General features: G+C 42.2%; 2 protein-coding genes and 1 long non-coding RNA gene across 3 annotated transcripts in view; 1 reads left to right on the top strand and 2 right to left on the bottom strand.

The window, feature by feature from the left end:
- LOC127597976 (uncharacterized) overlaps window positions 1–17,265 on the top strand; it is a 39,912-nt gene extending 22,647 nt beyond the window's left edge. The window contains exon 3 of the long non-coding RNA XR_007961820.1: window positions 17,183–17,265. This is a non-coding gene — a long non-coding RNA (uncharacterized LOC127597976). The remainder of the gene's footprint in view (window positions 1–17,182) is intronic.
- LOC127597968 (cholesterol side-chain cleavage enzyme, mitochondrial) lies at window positions 13,168–17,582 on the bottom strand. Its single transcript, XM_052061396.1, has 9 exons — window positions 16,988–17,582; window positions 16,566–16,721; window positions 15,540–15,739; window positions 15,218–15,421; window positions 14,497–14,657; window positions 14,248–14,414; window positions 14,088–14,166; window positions 13,723–13,914; window positions 13,168–13,626 (listed from the first exon to the last, which is right to left on the bottom strand). Exons 1-9 carry the CDS (start codon window positions 17,257–17,259, stop codon window positions 13,438–13,440), a joined length of 1,620 nt encoding a protein of 539 aa, XP_051917356.1. The 5' UTR covers window positions 17,260–17,582; the 3' UTR covers window positions 13,168–13,437.
- Window positions 17,583–17,899: 317 nt separating this feature from the next.
- stoml1 (stomatin (EPB72)-like 1) lies at window positions 17,900–20,794 on the bottom strand. The gene is made up of 7 exons (XM_052061402.1): window positions 20,492–20,794; window positions 20,105–20,211; window positions 19,877–20,026; window positions 18,838–19,041; window positions 18,555–18,759; window positions 18,276–18,473; window positions 17,900–18,193 (listed from the first exon to the last, which is right to left on the bottom strand). The coding sequence occupies exons 1-7, from the start codon at window positions 20,646–20,648 to the stop codon at window positions 17,997–17,999; spliced, it is 1,218 nt and encodes a 405-aa protein (XP_051917362.1). The 5' UTR covers window positions 20,649–20,794; the 3' UTR covers window positions 17,900–17,996.
- Between the last annotated feature and the right edge of the window lie 158 nt (window positions 20,795–20,952).

The following is a 20,952-nucleotide window of genomic DNA, read 5'->3' as shown; positions in this document are numbered from 1 at the left end:
TACTGGCCTCTGCTCTTCATCCTTACCACTCGAAACGGTATGTCTCCTGCTTTCCTCAAGAGGCCACTCAATTTGAAGTTTAATTGTTGTTGCTTCACATTATCGTCATTCTGTCCTCTTTTATGGGATCATAGAAAATATACCTTCTTCGCTCTTAAAGGCATTCTCGATGCATTTTGCTACATATCTGCCTGCTCGGTTGATCTAGTTTGTGCTTCCTTTATGGATTGTGATGAAATGACCGGGTGATTTTATTGGACCCGCTAGACTGGGCCTTGTGCTCAAGGTCAAAATGCATGGCTGCATGGGGACAGACTTCATCCATAATGTATACAATATAGCACTCATCGCTAATTAGCACTAACGGGAAAGGATGCTCCCAGATTTCGTTGAGACTTGTGCCTAATTTACATAAATATAATGGCACACAAGAGAGTGTGAGGCCTGTAGTCTGTACACTCCTTTGGGGAGGGAGAGGTGTTACTGGGCTTTGGGCCCACACGTGCTAATTGTCACAGAGCTGCTGTTCTGATGCCTTGACCACAATCTAGATCATGTGGGCAGAAGGACTGGATTTTCGACACGCACATCACAATATGGCATTGACTATCAAGGAATAGTATCTTACCTCAAAGTGTATGAAAGACATGACATTTTAAGAAAGAAAACAATGGTCATGGGAGGTATTGTGGATCCTCAATAATGCAGACAAAAAAAAATGCAAATCACAAAAATGTTTATAATTAAAAAAGCAAAACCCACAAAGTCCGAAGAGAAATGCTGGTCACAGGGAGCCGGGAAAAATGAGGTATAAACTAAAAGCACTTGCAAAAGTCAAGACAATAGTAACACAGAACACAAACGGAATGACAAGTCTAATTCACACGACAAACAAAAGCAACATCAACTGACTAAACTATGACTACACTTACAAAACGAGAAACCAAAGGAGCTGAATGACCATGACAAGATCGAGAGGTCGAGAGAACAACACTTGAGCATGAACAGCAAACAGGGTCAATAATCCGACGAGAAGAGGCAGCTGGGCAGTCCTTAAATCAGTGGTTCTTAACCTTATTAAAGGTACCAAACCCAACCAGTTCATATGCACATATAGTTGTTTGGCAGTTTTGTGTCGCCCTTGAATGGTAATTATTGTGTAAGAAAGCCCTGAGCCAGAGGGACAAAATTCAGTCTGTGGTTATTTTGTTGTTTGCCAGATATCAGGTTAGGAAGCGTGTGGTTCTATGCGACCCCCGAGTTGCACTGATGACAAATTTTGTCCTGTTTCTGTGAAGGTATCATTACTTGGTAACATTGTCTGAGCCTGAGTGCCATACAAAGCAGGTTGAATAATTGTGCCAATTTGGGGGGGAAAAGGGTGGGGGGCTGTCATGGTTTGAGGGAGTACTAATACATTATTCACAGGGGTGGGGTGGGTGCCTAAAGTGCCAGATTAATTTGTGTTTTTTCTTTCCAGTTGGGTGGAGGAATAAATGAGGACTGTCGGGTGCGTAGTAAAGTGTGGTGCAATCGTTTAGACAAGTGTTATTGGTGCACTGGAGCGACACAGCTTTAGCGGGGTGTGCTGGACTGGGCCAGGTGTGTGAATGGATGGAGGCTGTGTAATTATCTCTTATGATGACAATGATGGCTAAAACCATCCAAGTGGTCACATAGCACAGCAGGTGGGAGGCGCCAGAACAGTTGAATATGAGTGCATGAGAAATACACGAGCTCATATTCTCTTATTTCTGATCAAAATAAAGCATTGTAAGGTTTCCAAGGGATAAACCCCACTGCACGTAAAACAATATGTTTATAAAGAAAAATCATTGTGTGTATTTCAGCTGTTTGGCAATATGCCTTAAAATAAAACACTGAAGAAACTTAAAATTTTGACAGAGATGGCGTTGCAGCCCAACCCCATTTTGGTTCTGCTTGGAAATACCACCACACTTGCTCAAAAGCTATTATGGCATATGCATTAAAATTTTAATTCAGTTCTGGTAGGGGAAAAAAAACACATTTGCTCAAAAGCAATTATGACAACATGCAAATGCAGACACCCAAGCACACACACAAGTTGCTCATTGTCATTAACTCACACACACACACTTTCATGTTGCCATGCCGGCATTTATAAGAACAAATTCCCTCAGTGAAGATGTTGCATGTCGAGGACAGCGTTTGAGATGTTTTTACACTTATTCGACAAACTAATAAGGCGAATTCAGAAGGTGCAAGGGGCGGGTTGAATGTCTTTGTTAGACAGTCTTGCAGTCCTCCTTTGCAGGCTGCTCTCAAGGGAGGCCTTAAAGCTTGCTTAATTGAATAAAGTACACACGGTGCCTTCCCCTTCACAGTGCGACTCCTCCCTATACGAGAGGAGTGAGAAGGGCAGGGCCGCCTTGATGCTTTTGTTCTCAGCACCACGGACAGCACCGGAGAAGTTGGGATGGAGGGGGGGCTTTGACTGCAACCAATTGCTAGAAGCTTTAGCGAGCACTCAGTTGCTTTTTCTTAGTGGCGGAGGGGCGAGGTCAGTGTGTTAGACTGCATACAATCATAAACTGCTCCTCCCAGCCTTGAAATGTGCCGAGCCAAACCAAAACTACTGATTGAAATGGGTACCTCTATTCTGGATCTGATGGAGAGCAACATTGGTATTTGACTTCATGTGTCGGATGACAAGTAACCCAAACCAAGAGAACAAATAAATATCAAGAAAGCACGACACTGACTGTGCATCACTTCGTGTCTTGTGACTGTGACTCTTTTATGCTTCCTCTTAGAAAGCCTATTTTGTACTCAGACAATTTAATAAAATATTATTTTTGGCTGGCTACCAATTCGGGGTGTCCCCTGCCTACTGCCCGAAGACAGCTGGGATAGGCTCCAGCACCCCCGTGACCCTAGTGAGGATGAAGCGGTTCGGAAGATGAATGAATGAATGAATTATTTTTGGAGCAAATTGAATGATACAGACCAATGCACAGATGAAACTCTCTGGATGCAGCAGTTGCAGCAACGTATGGCTGTGTGATTTCATTACTTCCAACCTACTGTATGTTTTTCCATTTCTTGTTAAGTGGAGCCACATCATCTGTTTATTTGTCGCATCTGGATTTTGAAAAGATATTTCCAATAGACGTGAATGTAACTAGAAATAATCCCCTCATTGAGGCAGGTCACAACCTGAATTGTTCCTAATATGGGTTGTTCGTTACCTGAGGTTCCATTGTACTAAAAAAATACAGCAAGATCCCAGAGAAATGGTAAATTTAATCAGCATTGTGTCATTTCCTATTGTAGCTTGCGTGAAAATGATTTTTTTTTCCAAACAAAGGAATCTTACAAGATGCATCTTTAAGAAATTCCACTGCATAATATTTTGATTTTGTTAACTAGCCACAAGACTTGGTGCCACATGACTGGGTGCATCGTAGAATTATTTCACAGTCCCAGAATACTTGATTAACGCGAGGATATTTTGATCTAAATTCTCCGTACCATAAAACCACAACAACTCGAATGCTAAGTATTTTCCAGCTTACTGGTTGTGCCCGGAAATCACTGTGGCATCGAACTTTGCTCAGATGACCCTCTGAGTGTAAAATATAATCACAGGCAACAGCTATGTATCAGTATATCCGCTCCTAATGATATTATATCGGAGTCTGGAGAATAGCTTCCAGCACACGTCTGATGGACTAAAGAGAGACTGGACCTCAGCAGTTTGAATCAAACATGATACAAACTGATGGGTGTTTGGTTGCATAGCCCCACCGCATAATTACCTCTTTTTTGTGCATTAATATGGGGCTGCTGATTGTCATCTTCAATCAGGGTTTTATGTCCATTAGTGCTGAGCAATGTGGTCGCAGTGGTGATGCATTGACTTTGCTGATATTAACTAGCCAGCATATCTAAAAGACTGGCAGAGGCGGATCAATCTTTCCTGCTTAAGGCAAACCAGATGATCATGTTGCCCTCCGAGAGCACCACACCCAGCATCTGGCCGCGTCACCTAAATTTGATCCAAAATGTTCAGAGATGCTGCGGGAGTTTTAATAAGAACAAATGGGTGACATTTAGGTGGAAAGCTAAGGTGTGTGTGTGCACACATATAAATGTTTTTTTTTTTTTTTTTTTACTGATGCTGATCAATATCCACTCCGAGTACAAATTTCAAATTCATCATGCCCTCTTATATGCTATTGATTTTTGTGCAAAGGCAGCCCTCAAAGGTGCATGGTTACTTTTCCTCCCACAGTCAGCGCAAACACAAGCTTGATATTAGCAGTCGGCTTAATTCATGTGCCTTCACATTGCTTTTAGAAATGTGATTGTAAGAGGGGAAAAGGAAAGGGGGACACCCACAAGGGACCCTCAAATGGTGTTCTCCATCTGTGATCTATTTGTATGCTATCAACCACACCACCACCTCATACTGGTCCTGTAAGAATCTTGATAAACCAATATCATACACAGCTCTCTTTGTATGAAGATTGTATGGGATTTGTGAATATTCCACTGCTTTTTCAATATTAACCGTAACCGTCATGTATTTTTTATTGGCCGGGGTGTCGCCCTCCCTATTGGCAGGACCTGAGGTTCAGATGCAGAATAATGTATGCAGTCCTGCTCCAGCAGAGGTGCATCGAATTTTTTGCCCGAATTGTGAGCCAACGGGCTCTGTTGTCTTGAGAATACTGCAGAGAGACATGAGGGTTGTGGATCTTTGTACATAACTTTGCACACAGCATTCAACCGTGTAGCACAGACACGTACTTGTGTGTTCCATCCACGCACGCAAGCAGTCGATACTTCTCAGCTTGATAGAGGGCGATGTGTGGCTACAGTGACACCTAGCGGCTAACTCAGACATTTGCTAACGCTCACCAGTTCTGTGGATTGCTGTTCTGATTGGTGAAGGGTGAATTTGCAAGGACAAAAACTAGGTCCGCTCTATTGTATGTTTTTGAGAAGATAAGTGGATTCCGCTCACGTTTCTGTGTTGTCTGTATGTTTGTATAGAGCAAAAGTCTCATCCTTAAGGTATTAATTGATCCCCCCCCCCCCAAGCCCCTCCTGTGGGGCGGACGGGGACACAGGATGATTATTATATGAATAAGAACGGAGGGATGACGACGGACAGCCAAAATAGGTTAAAGTGCCAATTTCTGCCCTTAATACAGAAAAGCTGGGAAGTGGACGAGGTGTCTTGTTCAAGGGCAGCAAGGCCGTGCTGGGAATCAAACTCGCTCTGTCTGATACGGTACCCCCCCCCCCCACACACACACTTTTTTTTTCCCATTGTCCATTGCTATATCCTGATGGACTCGACTACCTGAACATTGGTTGTCCCTATACAGCATTGTCATGTGCTTGTCGATTGACTTGAATACAGGCAAGACGATTGAGAAGTAAGCTGTCCTTGACAGACGAAAGCGCATGCAACCGTGAAATGGGCGGAGGCTTCAGGGCTGCGGACAATGACGTTCCAGGCAGAGATGCAAGGTTAATAGACCTTGAACACACCATGTGCCAATGCAACCCACGCTTTTCAATGTCTTTATAGGGAGAGGTGCAAATGCCCTTCTGTTTGGAACCTCAAAGAAATCATTTTAGAAGCATTTGTTCGCAGCAAAATATTGAGCGTTTTGCTGTCTCACTATCAAGATTTTTCTTGTTTGAACTCCATGACAGCTAACAACCAGCAAAAAGGCATTTGGAAAGCTTCTTAAGGACTTATTTTTGGTGCTAATTTCCCATATTTTCCTCACTGTCCTGTTGCTGTCTGATAAGAGCCTTGTGGGGAATCTGGGAGTTGTACGACTTTCTCTGGAGCATGCAGGTTGGCTCCTTTGTAGTGCCTTGTAGAAGCCAATCTTCAAGACACAGCTGGAGTCGAATTGTGTGGGGAGCGATATTTCTCTTCCTTTGTCTGCTTAGTATCCTTTCTGGATGCAGATGCTGCCTCACAAAAAAAATGTTTGGCAGTCTCCGCTATTGTGTTGCCTGTCATGTATCAGTTCGGCCCCAGCTAATGGGAAATGGTCTGTCCCTTTTTGTACAGCAGTTCATTATGAGGGGCACAGCATTGTCTCGCACACAAAAAGAGTTGAAGGGTTAACATCTTCATTTGGCGGCCTTATCTGATTAAGTGACGTCGCCGGCATACACAATATGGCCACCTTGCCGTGCCTTCACTCCCATCAATCGATGAGAAGCTAATGTAAGCCTTTAACCCTCCAAAGGACCCCGAGTTAATGTCATTTATCCAGCTCTGCACGGCATTAATTGAGCTATGCAAGTCCGCATAACAGCTTTATGTACATTCATTTTATCTACACAATTCAATTGACTATATATGTGGTCATTGTTCGCTCCATTGACCAGCTACTCCAAGGACCTTTTCCCCGGGATAAAGAATCAAGGTTTGAGACCAACATTCTTCAAATAGTAATTTTCTGACAGACCTAGAAGAGGGTGGCGTCTTTTAGCTTTGTTAATCACATCATTGCAACCTCTGACCTCAGGGCGTGTTTTTGGGAAGGGGCGTGAGGCTGGGTGTGGACATCAGAGCATCACTTGCGTGATTGCTGATGTAAATTCAATCCAAGTGACAGTGCTGCCAAAGTCGGCGTGATTTATTAGACACCAGGCACACCTACCACTCCCTCATCCATCTCCGCGCCTGTTTCTCAGCCGAGGCAATGAAAACATGTTTTTTAATGTTAAGGCAAACACGCTAGGGTGTGAGTGTTTTTGCCATAATTATTGCTCTGTATTTTATTGCCGATTAATAATATTCGGTCCTCATTTTGAAGGAAAACAAGTGTTGTGAATCCAGCGCAAGCTCAGTCCCGAACTGAAAACACCATTTAATAGTACCGCACAATGTATGCACACCCAAATGAACTCTTTGAATTTAATTAATCCCTGAATGTTCCAATATTTTTCAAAATCAAAATGTGCCCATATTGCAGTTGTTTTCCAAGGACAGTGAACTTCACACCATGTCGTGGCGTCAGACGAATAAGCCCAACTGCGAATAGCAAAAATCTCCAAGTAACTGACAACCCCAACCCCGTATAAGGTTTATAATAGCCACAATATGGCGGCAAATCACAATCTTTGTCCTAGTGAGCAAATATTGATGTGTGTCAGTGTATAGCAAAAAATAGGTGTGCCTAAAAAAATCACAAAGTATGTGAATTTGTGAACACCAAATTGCATATATGTGAGGTAAATGAGGTGTATGTTGTCCTGTCTGTGTTTTTCGAGTATACCTTTACCTTGGGGAGAAACATCTGTGATTCTATGAGCAACCTCTCGTGAATGTCAACAGTTGTGTTAGTTATTTAAAATGGTTTGCTGTAACATTTTGGAAAGGTTACATTGAGCCGAAGGGTTAAAAAAAAACTGCATTGATATGTGCTGTCACACCTTGCGGACTGCAATCCCGCTTGCAGCTGCCGAAGCTCGACGTCTGATTTAGATGAATGTGTTGTCCCCTGGGGCTCTGCCTTGCATCCAGTGCATGTTTGATTTGGATCATGAAATACACAAAGTTTATTGTTCAGTCACAAATTAAAGAGTTTGAAAACATTTACATGTTGCGATGACAGTGACTGATATTATTTCCTAATATAAGGAAAGGAATGGTGATTACTAACTACACTTCTGGTGTCCTCGGGCAATACCCAGGCTAACTGCAATCTGTAAGTCGGATGATAAAATGGTATTCATCAAGAAGTTAATTCTGAAATGTTTGTGTGGGAAGGTCATCAGACTCTTGTGTTTTGACTGAGCTGTGTGGCTGGATGACATCATCGCCCACACACCTCGTTACACTCAGGGCCAAGCCTGTTTGCAAGTGTGTGTTGGCCGCCTCATGGCAGCGTAATCGTCATTGATAGATGTTGCTTCACTGATAAGCATTGAGTTTGAGCGCCTTATGGGGGGCTGGCTGTCAGCCTTAACTGTCCTTGAAGCAAGTTGTTCATTGTCCTTGACACACACACACAAATGCATGTTGCCAAACACTATACCTTTTACTGACAGAGCACACATATGCTTCCATGCAGAGCAAATGCCTCTCTCCAGCATGTCGGTGTGGGTGACAAACAATGGTTTCTTTGAATTCATTTTATTTCATATTTCTGCTTTGCCAAATTGAAAATATATCGCCACACACTTGTGGGAAAGAGGCAATTCAGTAAATGCATGTCTTTAAGCAAAAAAAAAGAAAAATGTATACAGGTACTGTAATAATAACAGACATTAATATAAATTCCGATATTAAAAACAAGTATGGTACGTGCTACATGCTAAACTTACCGGTATATGCATTTAATATTCTATCTAACATATTTTCCCTCCATTATTTGGGATTATTCCAGAGGTATTTTACATGGCGGCAGGTGTTTACCGACCATCATTTATCATGAGGTAAAATGTATCCTCAGCATAATCACATCACAGTTAGAAGAGAGTGTGCACACTTGTGCAGCTACAATATATGATTGTTTTTTTTATTCTCCTCTGGATAAGATTTTATTATTTTTTTAGGTATACGGGTGTGGTACAGGTCACATTAATAGGAGAAGAAATGTAGACATAATTTATCTATTTGCATTTGAACAAATGGTGTGTAGACTTTTTGTGCCCATTGTATTTGTTTCTTAAAATCTTTTTGCAGGAACTCCACTTGGCTAAATTTGTGTCATCCTTTACTTGTACTGTATGTGGCCTTTCTTCAACCATCATCCTTCTTCCCTTTGTGTCCATTAGCAGCCTAAAAGTCCTTCCGCTTGGCTTGTGATGCGTAGATGGTGGCACAGGGGGGTTCCGGAGGATGGAGCTATTATGCTGAAGGAAGGACACTGAAGTGAAATGTGCCAAAAGAGGAATTGGTGTGATGTTGAGGTCATGTGAGGCAGGAAGGCAAAGACCTGAAAGTGGGCAGGAAAGGTAGTTTGTAGGAGGTGGGTGGTTTCCCATGTCCTCTGGGAGCTACCTTGTTCTTGCTAATTGAAGCTCTGTGTGGCAGCAGCCTCGCAGCTGTCACTCCAATGAAGAGCCCATTTGCTGCATTTTACGGGCTGTGTGCTGAATTCTGATGATGTTGGCAGAAGCTGTAGACACTGTCTCCCAGAGACCCCTGCAACCCCCGCCCCTCTTTCATGGAGGTACAGCCCACACGCTGTTTCCCGGCAATGAGATGATTATATGTAACAGGGTCACACGTATTCTGAACACGAGCGGCGAAATGTGAACGCGAATCGTTTTCACACTGAGAATTTTGTAAATTTGTTGGGCAATCTCATACATGATAATGTGACATTAGACTCTTCGCTTTTGCATGTTTTCTCTCACCGGAATAGAGTGAATTAGAAATGTTCTCGGAAAGCACATAGCTGGGTGGGGCCTGTGAATTATTGATCATTCGGCTGTCACTAAGGCCAATATTTATCTTAAGAGGAAACATACTACATTTGGCATACCTGCCATGAACCAATATGAGAGAAAAACGTCATATTTCATACAGAAAGATGCATACTTTTGATGGGCACTGCCTGGCTGGTACTGATTTGACATACAGACAGGTGTTTCTAAGTTTTAGCAATCCCTTCGCTGAACCCTATTATCGTTGCAAAGGCAGAATATTGGATATAGCCCATGTGCTGGATATCATTATATTTTGCAGGTCTACCTAATTCTGTGGCTGGTGTAATCTTTTTGCCTCCTTTGGGGTCATCTTCATTGATTAGCTATTGGTTGGTCTCTGCTTCGATCGAGTCTGCTGATCATGGCAATTGTAAAGTAAGAATATGGTTGTTGAGCCCAGCTTTTCATTGATGATGACTCTCCCTCCCTGCCCCTGCATGCATTATTTAACTATCAATAAGTGTCTCGAGCCATCACCGCTAATGAGATATGCAAGCAGGTCTCGTATTGATCCATCACGATATATCGCTTTCAAAATGCATATCCATTTCATATGAAGGTGTACAAGTGCTGATATAAATTACGAGAGTAATAGTAATTTATAGTAATTAATAAATAAAGGATGGTGTCATTCTGCTTTGAAATGACAACATTAGCCTCCACCTAAACAGTGATCCTGGTCTCACACAGCCATTTTTTGCTGATAGAAGTGAAACTGAGACGTGTCCATGGAGAGAGCCACAGGTGCTGATCAGCACATCACCCAGCAGTCATTAAGACAGTTCCCAGCAGTGCCCTTGTCAATTCTTCTGGGGATTGTGTTCACTGTGCCGCAACCTCACAGTTTCATCTGAAATTGCTGCTTCCACACACAAATGTTAGTTTATTTTCCTGACATTCAGCTGACTAACAATGTTTATTCAACCGTTTTGCTCTAGGGTCTTGCTAATGAGAAACATGATGCAAGATGTTGATAACCTGCTTCAAATCACCTTGCTGTTGCATCTGATGTCATGGTTACATGCTCATTGATAAACATGAAATGACAATCACATGCACCGGAGGCCTCAAAAACCGTCTAAATCTCTCCGCAGCTCTATGCACCTATGCCCAGCATAGGCTTGTATGTGCTGCAAGCTGTAGGATGATTATGTATGTCTGGATTGTACAGAATGACACCCTCCTATGGAATCTCTTTGTGATATCCGTGATGGCTGACTGGGTAAACTGTGTATGCAACGACGATCCTTGAAAGGGCATCACTGTTATTTGCCGAGGGCTCTCTTGGTTAAGTGGAGCCTCTTTGCACATGATGATGTAAAAATTATTTTATTCAAGTAATGAAGAGGAATTGTAGCGTACAAACTTATTTTAAAAAATGTGTTTACAGTGATAATACTCCGTTTTGGAGTCAAATTGACAATCTCAATTTGATGCAAATCAGTATAACTGCTGCAAACCACAACCACAATTAAAGCTGCAAGCACCAATGAACGAGACCTCGCATCCACTTTTTACTCCAGTCAGTGAAAGGATCACCCAATTATTAAAAAAAAAACAATAACAAAGCCCTTCCCAGTGAAGCAGACCTCAAACCTCAAACTAACCGCATATAACGATGACATCATCCACATTAATAAAATCACTTGTTTTTATATACTTAGTGAAAGATAGATTGGGTTTTTCACTTGCTTTGTTGCACAAAATATTTTAGAAGAATTGGCTCCTAGTGCTTTGTATGACGACCACGCAGCAGAGATCGACGTGCTCCCTAACTAAGGCGATTGCACATACAATCAACGCGGTCATGTTTCGTTAGTGCACAGCCACAGAGGGGAAGGGATGAATTATGCTGGAGCAGACGCTTGCAGGCAGCAGACCAAATGGCTCCAAAGATCAAATTAGCATTTTTCACAGTGTTTGCGCACGAGCTGATGAAACTTGATGAGGGTCTGCAGTGTTTTTGCATGCAATACAGTTGCGATAACTTTTTCATAGCACATGTTCACAATAATAGGTCATTATCTAAGCCTGATAAACCAATTAGCTACACTCACAAATTGTCTTATGACAGGCCCCTCTGTCTTCGCAAAAGCAGCAGGCTGTTTTTTTTTCACCCCACATACTGCATGAAGGGACTTTGTCACGAGGATGCTGTCTTGTACATTATACCTACAGAGACTCCATCTCATCTCCCATCATGATTGTCCCCTCATCCATTGCCCTTTCAATTAGATGCTCAATTTCACCCTACCGTCCCACGGGAATCACAACCACACCATCCCAGATTGGAATCCCATAATTGTCACCGACCCCCGTCAATGTGCATCAGAACCCCTGGGCTTCATTTCAGCATTGTCTGTCTGTTCAGCTTGATAGTGACACATGTGAGAAAGCACAGGACAATGAGCATGTAGCAACCGCCTGACACAGGACTACGTCTTGATAAGAAGGCTTTGACGTAGGAGGCCAAAAATTAGATGGACTGCGTCGCCTTGAGATATGAGTTTAGGTCATTCCGTGACCGTCATCGTAACACTAAACGATTACACAAAGCCCTTCTAGCCTGCCTCCCTGGCCCCCAAACCAACTCTGTGCTTTATAACATACGTGAATTAAATAATTGAATTACAAGTGCCGGTGTAAATGCCTGCGAGTATTGGTATTTGTCTGCATGTATAGCTCTGCCGTTTGTGTTCAAATGACCATTGCTTCAAGGATTCTCACAACGCAACACAGATAGTGCACGTCAGCATGCATACTCCGTTTTGCAGCGTATGTTAGCATTAAGATAAATAGATATTAAAGCACAGCTACGGAGCTGTTTTCAATACACAATGTGATTTTTTTTTTTTTTTTGTTTTATATTTAGCTTGACGCGGCTCTTCCGTTAGATGGCAGCAGTTACTCATAGCTTCCTACGAGGATTTCCCCTTTGTGTTAAATAATAAACAGGCCTTAATTTTACACAGAGTAAGTCAATTTGATAGTATATTGACAGGAACTCTGTCGGTTGATATTTTATTGGGTGGTTTGCCGTGAGATTTCTCAAATGTCAAAGAGGCTTTAGCTCAATAAAGGCTGGGAAAACGTGGATTCAAAGATGCAATTCAATATATCTGACCATAAAGTATCTCGTGGTCATTGTAGCCTTTACTATTAGATGGGGTTAAAGCGACATCTAGCGGTGAATAGTGGGTATTATAAAACTGTACATGACAGCGAGTTCTTGGGGACAAAAACAAATCTATTGTGAATACCGCAGGCATTGACGTTATTTATTAGAGGTAAGGTAGAAAATAGTGATGTAGAAAGTGGTTGGCTGTAGTGTTTGCTCATCCCTGTGTCTATCCACAAGCAGTTATATGATAAAGCAAAGCGTCACATTTTGACCATGGACCCACTGATACGCTCTGTGGGTAGAACATCCCTTATCTTCTGAAGGACGGGATGTGACCTTCGTCGAAAGGATGTGTCTGAATATCTCCTTTCTGACATCAGAGCAGAGAAACATTGAAGTCCTAAGAATTAGGGAATCTGAGTTATTTAATCATTCCTCACATCCAATCCTCAAAAATTGCATGCTGAGCAGTTTAAAAGATCAAATTGTAGATATGCGCAAACCGACTGGACAATTATAGAAAATACAAATCCAATTCTAATGAAGTCGGCACGTTGTGTGAAACATAAATGAAAACAGTACAATGATTTGCAAACCATGTTCGACCTATATTTAATTGAATACACTACACAGACAAGATATTTAATAATCAAGCCGATAAATTATTGTTTTCAGCAACAACAAAAAACATTAAATGGAGTACAAGAAATTATATTACGATAAAATGTGTGCAATACACACATGAAATTAAGTTATTATTCTAATTCACAGAGTGTATTGTACACAGGCATGTCCTATCCATAGTTTTCCACGAATCACATTGGCCACTTGTTAAGCAATACCTGAGGTCATGTGTTTTAGATATTAAGAGTGCTATATATGGAAACATTTGGCTCCTCTTTCAAGTTTTGTGAGACACCATGTAATGGACTAGTGTGCAAGGGCTTCAGAGTTAATATTATGGGCTTGTCTGGTACGAGTATGAGCTCAAAGGTGCTCTGCACATTCACGTGTAGCTGTCTCTCCACTCGGAAGTTCTCAAGCATCTGTAAAGAAAGGAGGGAAATAATGGCCCTTCATGTAGCTGTCCTTACGGTATGTCATCCCATGACAAAAAATAGTGATGCATAAGTACAACTCACATGGATGAGAAAGATCTGCATCTCGGCCTCAGCTATTCTGCGTCCGATACATTGGCGTGGGCCAAAGCCGAAGCTCAAGCTGCGGAAGTAGTGGCTCTCAGTCCTGAGCCAGCGAGAGGGTTGATATTGCTCTGGACGATAAAACACCTTTGGGTTTCTCCCCATTGCATAGAGACCTAACTGCACCAGGGTCTAAATGCAGGACAAACACGCCAGTGTGTCAGAAAAGTTTCAAGACCCCGGTCACAAAGGCTATATTTCAAACCCAAATTACAAACTATGGAGTTATGGGGTTTACTTCCAAGGGGGAAACTTGTAATTTGGTTTTGAAATATAGTACTTTGCTAAAACATATCATGATTTACCCCCTTTGGAATGTGGTATTTCTGAATAATGATGTCCTCTGCTGTGTATCTTTGCAAGCTCACTGCAACTGGATGTAACCTTGAAAGACACAAGGATGAATGTTGTTTCTTTTCTCGCAGACATCCCGGGCATTGGGTTGCCTCCTAGATTTTATATCACCTTAGTGTTTCCTTTATAGCTCCTTTAACCAAAGGAATCTTCTTCAGCATTTCCATCATATCCCCTTGGCTTTGTTGCCTGGCAGACATAACCTCTGCCCTCAACTCCTCCTGAAGGCTCGGATGTCCGGCCAGTTCATATAATGTCCACAGCAATGTGATAGATGTCTGAAACATAAAACACACCCAGGTTGACTACACCTGTGCAATGGAAATCTTCTACAAAGGTCATGTTTGGACTTTTGCTTACCGTATCAACTCCCCCAGCCATTAGCTCAGTGACACTGGCCTTGATGTCTTCAATAGACAACTTGTCCAGCATGAGCAGGCTGGCCAGAACTCCTGGATATTTTTTGGTATGACCATTCTCTTGGCGTAACTGACTGTAGATGTTCTGGATGCAGCGGTCAGCTGAGGAGGAAACGCAATACTGTATACACATTACCGGTATTTACATTTGACCTTGTCACTCTCATATTTTACAGGGACAGTGAGTGAGAACTGAAACGACTCTTCCAGCACAAGTCCGACGACTGATTATAGGACATCATTTAAACTGAAAATGACTTCTTTGGACTGAACATTGATGAACATACACCATCAAATAATCAGAGATTGGTGACAACATGTACAGCAAGAGTGTTGGCCTCTGTCTTTGTCATAGTACAATGGGGCTCTGTCATTTTTAAATCCTACCGGCACAATTTTGGTGACATTTGACCGTTTTTTTTCTCCCGAATCTACTTGGCTTTGAAACACATTTTACAACAGTTGAGATTCCCGTTTTTTGCGCAAGAGTTATCCCTGGAAGTTTTAGTAGAGAATTGTGACTAGTACAGTAACGTGCTGGCAAGAAACTTTAAGGAAGTCAGTACTGGAGGCTAACACCAGTTATGTTGGTGAACATACTGCAAGATCCAAAGAGGCATTTAGGTTGAAGTGAGTCATGGGTTATCGCAAAAGTGTCATACCGTGGTTAAAGATTCCATCCCAAGCATCCACGTGGTCCAGCCACACTTTGGCTCGGATCAGCCTGAGTAGAGCCGGAGGTATGTACAACATGGGTGAGGTTGTCTTGAACATGAGGCTGATGGAGTCAATGAAGTGTTGAACCTCCGGATCGATGTAGTCCAGCATCAGGCCCAGACGCTCCCCATAAAGAACTGCACTCACCGCTATGTAGGGCAGAACAAATAGTCACCACAGACGACTTGCGTAGCTCTATGAAAATGCCAATCTAAAGTGAATGGTATCTCTATTTCTACAATAGTGATTTGATGGTGCCAGTCTCACACTCTAGCGCATATTTGAAGAGCTCTTGGGAGAGGTCTGTCGTCCACTTGTTCTGTCCGCTTCGTTCTATCTTCTTGTGAACCCTGGCCACAAAGTCATGACCCACTTCGTCCAGTAAAGGAACAAAGTTGCCCAGCATCTTCGGGGAGATCACCTCCTTATTGAGGATGATGCGGTTTGACCTCCACTCTGGTCCGTTCCTGATTGAAAAACAATGAGAGTTTAACCTGCAAATACCCAAACCACTGGTGTAACTAAATCCATTTGGTCAGTCCACTATTTGCTTTTTTTTAGCTCCAAAATCCCCCTACACAAATAGAAATATCCATCTCGGGCAACCTAAGTTTTTGCGGTTTTGTCATTGTACTAAAACTCTTCATTTGAGTAATAGTCCTGAAAGTAACAAGTGTTGAGTTTTTTGCATTGAATTAGCAACACAGAACATGAACGAGAGCCACATGGAATTTATGTGAATAGCATGCACAGTTGAAATATCATTAGAGACATGCAAATACATGACAAAAGTTATTTTTGGCTTTTGCAGGGGCTGCACTGGTTGGAATTATGTAATCTGTGGACACAGACTTTTAAAATACAGTCTTCAAAATTTTCAGAGGAGCTAATGTGTTCGGGTAAGAGGACTGGGTGAAAACCGAGGGACATGTCTAAAGTATGAAAGTCTCGTTGGGATAAAGAGTAACTCGAATGTGGGTATGTAAAAAGGATAACATTTTAAATGATTGAAACAAATTAATTAGTTGTAATTTTTAGGAAGAGGAGACACAGGCAGCTGATTAAGATATTTGATAAATATTTATTACCGGTACTATTTTTCAAGTGTTCAAGGTCGATAGGATTAACCTTTTAAATCACATGTGCAATCAGATCAATGTGTAGGACACTTTGCTTTGTAAAAAATATATTTGACACAATTTTGCATTTATAAATTAATTTCCAGAGGACACAAATGCCATAGATTCGCTGTAATGAACCATAGGCATTGCATTGGAGGAGAATGTTACCTACTTCAGTAAAACTCCATATTTATGATTTCTGTAGTCTCTGTAGGAGGTCCAGGCTTCCACTTTCAGTCTTTTGGGGTAAGAACCTTCTGCTTTGAACAAGATGGCAGCATCCTCTGGGTTGATGATATTCACACTTTCATAATATCCTACTTTTTCTCTTAACATGTACAAGGAGAGACGGAAGAAGAGTCTAATCAGCAACGTATTTAATAAAATATGTTCTAAACGTTTCTGTATTTGAAGCTTTCAAATAGCAGCAGGGCACTTTAGTCAAAAGTGGATGTCGAGGAAAATCAAACAGAGCAGTGACTGACAGCTGTATCATACTGAGCCCAATCACTTAGTTTCAAGCGACTGCTTATTTTTCTTTCTCACAATTTATGAGTGAACCCATTTTTAGGCCAAACAATTTACCCTTCATACCTGTAAATGGGTCCAAAAGTATTGAAATTCTGGAGCATGATTCGGTGAAGGTTTTTGAAGCCATCCAGCTTCCAGAAATTGTACAGGTTGGCAATGCCATTCTTCCACAGCCCGGGAATCTCGCTGTAAGGTTTGATGATGCTGTTCTGAGCGAACGCCTGTCTAAACATCGGCATGCTGCTGCTGCTTCTGCAGACGCCCGCTGCCATCAGTTTGACCAGATAGCTCACAGGGAAGGCAGAGGAGCCGTGCCACAAAATCCACTTAGTCATTCCTACAACTGCTCTCTGCTTTGTCAAAAGTAGGAGGTTCAAGAGCTGGAGCCTGTTTTAAATAGCCCTCCCCAGCCCCTTGCTCTCAAGGCCCTCCAAAGTTGTCTTTGGTGTCATACACTGCAGCATGAGATTCAGCTAGTCAGATGTATGAACACGTTTGTGATATTTATGAAGTTAAAGGTGTGATGCAGTCACGTTTTAAAATACATACTGTAAACATCATTGAAATATATATTTTGTTTTTAGAATTTCGATGATTATAGCTTACAGCTAGGGGGGGGGACGATTCCCTCAAAAGAAATTTGAATATTTCATAAAATTATTTATGCCCTGCGATTGGCTGGCAACCGATTCAGGGTGTCCCCCGCCTACTGCCCGGAGACGGCTGGGATGGGCTCCAGCACCCCCCGCGACCCTAGTGAGGATCAAGCGGTACGGAAGATGAATGAATGAATGAATAAAATTATTTAAACTAAAAATATTTTGATTTTCTGGATGTGCTAAATGAATCTATAAATTTTACTTTCTCTTGAATTACTGTATGTGATTAAGCTTTTCTCGTTTACTATCTACTGGAATAACACCTGATTGTATTTTGATGTAGTGTCAGCGTGTTTAATTAAAAAAAAAGACCAACTTTCCAAGAAATTCATAACAAATGTAATTAGTGCAGACAATAAAAAAACAGTGCGCTCCCATCAAGTCTAACTTGCCATAAATAACTCATGAAAACGTTACTCCCTAAGCAGCTTTATGAGTTCCTCCAACTTCATAGCGGTTTTAATATCCCCCTGAATTTGAAGTCTACCGCTGCTGTAAGCAGCAAATGGCTGCAGTCTTCCCTGGAACATGGCCAGAAGGTCCTCGTCACACATAGTCAGTGTTACATCTGGCTGTCTGCACAGGGATCCGGCTCCAGCTGCCCCACGACCTAGACAACACACACGGCGTGAATATCTGATATGTGCAGTTCCAATTATTTCATACGACAGCGCATTTTGTTTATGGATCACCTTGGCTTAAATCCACAAAGTAACGGCGATGCTGTCCCTCTGCTGAGGTGATATCAAAGAGGAAGCAGGCGCCGACCTGGTTCACCAAAGTTTCGGAGAGGACACGCTGAACTGCACAGAGCAGCTCTTCAACAGAACTTAGTGTGGCTGCAGCCTGACAGACGCCACTCCGCTCATCTATAAATGTCACACTGCTCTCTGCAACGAGATAAGATAGTTTCAAGCAGCAGTGGGCTAGTGGGTGTTGCACCTTAATTTATTGTGAACATAAGGCCTTGCCTTGCTGAGGCTGCAAGCTGTGGCTCATAAAGTGCATGGCCAGCTGCTGAAGAGGACCTGCGAGGCCCTCCATTCCAGGTACAGAGGGAGGAACAACAAGAGGCCCAGGAGGTCCTTCCTCAGGGGCTTTAAGAAGAGAACCTGGTGTGAGTTCTACCCTGTCTATCTCCAGCCCCCAGGGACGAGTCATCTCATTTATGTCTACCTGCGGTCAGGAGAGGTTTAAACGTGAGCATGAAGCAGCTGAGATACACTTTAACACATCCTGAGTTAAATGTCTTACACCGAGGTATTCTCCCAGCTTCACTCTCTCCGTTTGGATCTCTCTGACCGTCTTCTTGGCCAAGCTGTGAGTTAAAGAGTTCTGAGCTGTCATTCTGGTTGAAGTATTCAGGTCTTGCACGGACACCACCGATAAGACGGGGTTCCAGATCCTGAACTGAATGTCTGCCCCCACAGAGAAGAGGCCACCATCCCTGGTATGTACCTTTTTAAAAAGAACAAAAAAAATCGATGGAAATTGAAAGATCTGTGCTCCATGACTGCCCCCTGTAGGATAAAGGAAATCACAAACTGTCCTGATTAGAGTTTGGGAGTTACCGTCTTGTTTTTTTTCTATGGATTACTGTTTACTCAAGTCGTGGACTCAAATTGTAAAGGCACCACGCCTCTAAACCCAAGGTGCATGGAAACAGCAACTAGGCATATATTTACATGTACTGCAACATTTGCCACTTCTGTTTCAGTGGGCATCATTCCCCAATTACATAGAGCGGGGATCTTTTTAAATCTTGACTCACTGTACTGCTGTGATGAACTGGTGAGTAGTCCAGGGCTCACCATGTTCCTCACCCAAAGTCAGTTTGGATGTGCTCCACTCTAATGGACAATGGATGGATGGATTTCTACATGGACACCACACTAAAACACCTGATATACTCTGACAGGTGGAAAGTCCCCTTCCCCGTATTCGGCTGATTTGTATAAAAAACAATTCCCAATTGTGTCATCCTCAAATTTAGGAACTATCACGACCTGTGTGACATTGGCTTCAAACTCCCTGTGGACCGTTGTTATTGGTGTCCTATAGTCAGAGGTGGGTAGTAGTCCATTTGTTACATTTACTCAAGTAACTTTTGGGATACATTTTGCTGGTCAGAGCAGTTTTGATTCAATATACTTTTTACTTATACCTTTCACTTTTACATGAGTATAGATTAAGAAGAAACCGTTTCTACTCTCATTACATTGTTTACAGGACCAGCACATTATGATAAATCTTCAATGTTAAATTTCTATTTGTGTCACTACGATTGGTTTACCTGGCATGGAGGTATATTGAAAGCACGGGTGCGCAGGTCTACCCTCTGCCACTGGTCAATGAGGGGCAATACCAGGACAATACCAGGACCCTTTGGAGGACAGACACGGCCCAGACGAAACACTACTATCCTCTGGTAGTTTGGCACCGTCTACAAGCATAATGCAAATCGGTTATATAGTCACGCTCAACACAAAAGTGGACTCGGTTCATGAGTAATGTGGCTTACCTTTAATACAAACCACCCTGTTATTGGAAAAGTTATAAAAGTGCAGACGTGGAAGAGGAGGGTGACAATTAGATTGCACATCGATGACAGCCATCCCTGGGAGCTATCTTGAAGAAAAAGTTTAAACAAGATTTAAAAAGAGGTAGTACATATTTTTACATTACCAGTGTATTGGTATCATAACACTACTGTGTTATCGAGTGTAGAATATTTGGTTTGTGGTGGTGAACTGCGCTGGCATTGAGCGATGCATCATTGGCTCGTTTACGTACGTAACATACGCAATAGAGCTATCGTTAGATATCTTTAACTACTTCATTAAAGGTTACGCCATATATCACTGGAGTCGTTTTCAGAAACGTTAGGAATGTAATCCACGCCACATACCACTGAAGTCGTTTTCAGAAACGTTAGGAATATAATCAAAGGAAAGCCCTTTATGGTAGCCCGCTCGTGTGTAGCTATCGGCGGATACAAACAGTCCAGGAGTCCGCGGTCCTGTCGTGTCATTCTGAGAAAGACGCTGGTAAGACTTCTCAAACATTGTGAAGATAACTCGCCGCTTTCACTAAATAACAAAATATTAACAGCATAAATGTGCTGGTTTTCGTGGCCCGTGGTATGGTTTCCTCATACTGTTTTTCCGTGTTTTGCTTCTTCGTGGCGTGAAACAAATTTTGACATTTGCGCCGCCTACCGTCGGTTACAATTAAAGTTTTTAAAAACATTGGTTGGGGAATAAACAGCTGTTAACAAAATCAAAATTATTTAAATGTTAATGTGATTTCAGACTCGATATCAACCAAAGAAGTGAACTTTAAATATTGAATTATTAGAGCTGAAATTAA

The sequence above is a fragment of the Hippocampus zosterae genome, chromosome 3, assembly GCF_025434085.1.
Source record: "Hippocampus zosterae strain Florida chromosome 3, ASM2543408v3, whole genome shotgun sequence".
NCBI lineage: Eukaryota > Metazoa > Chordata > Actinopteri > Syngnathiformes > Syngnathidae > Hippocampus > Hippocampus zosterae.
The sequence above is the reverse complement of the archived record's forward strand: the minus strand, read 5'-3'. Positions and strand labels throughout refer to the sequence as shown.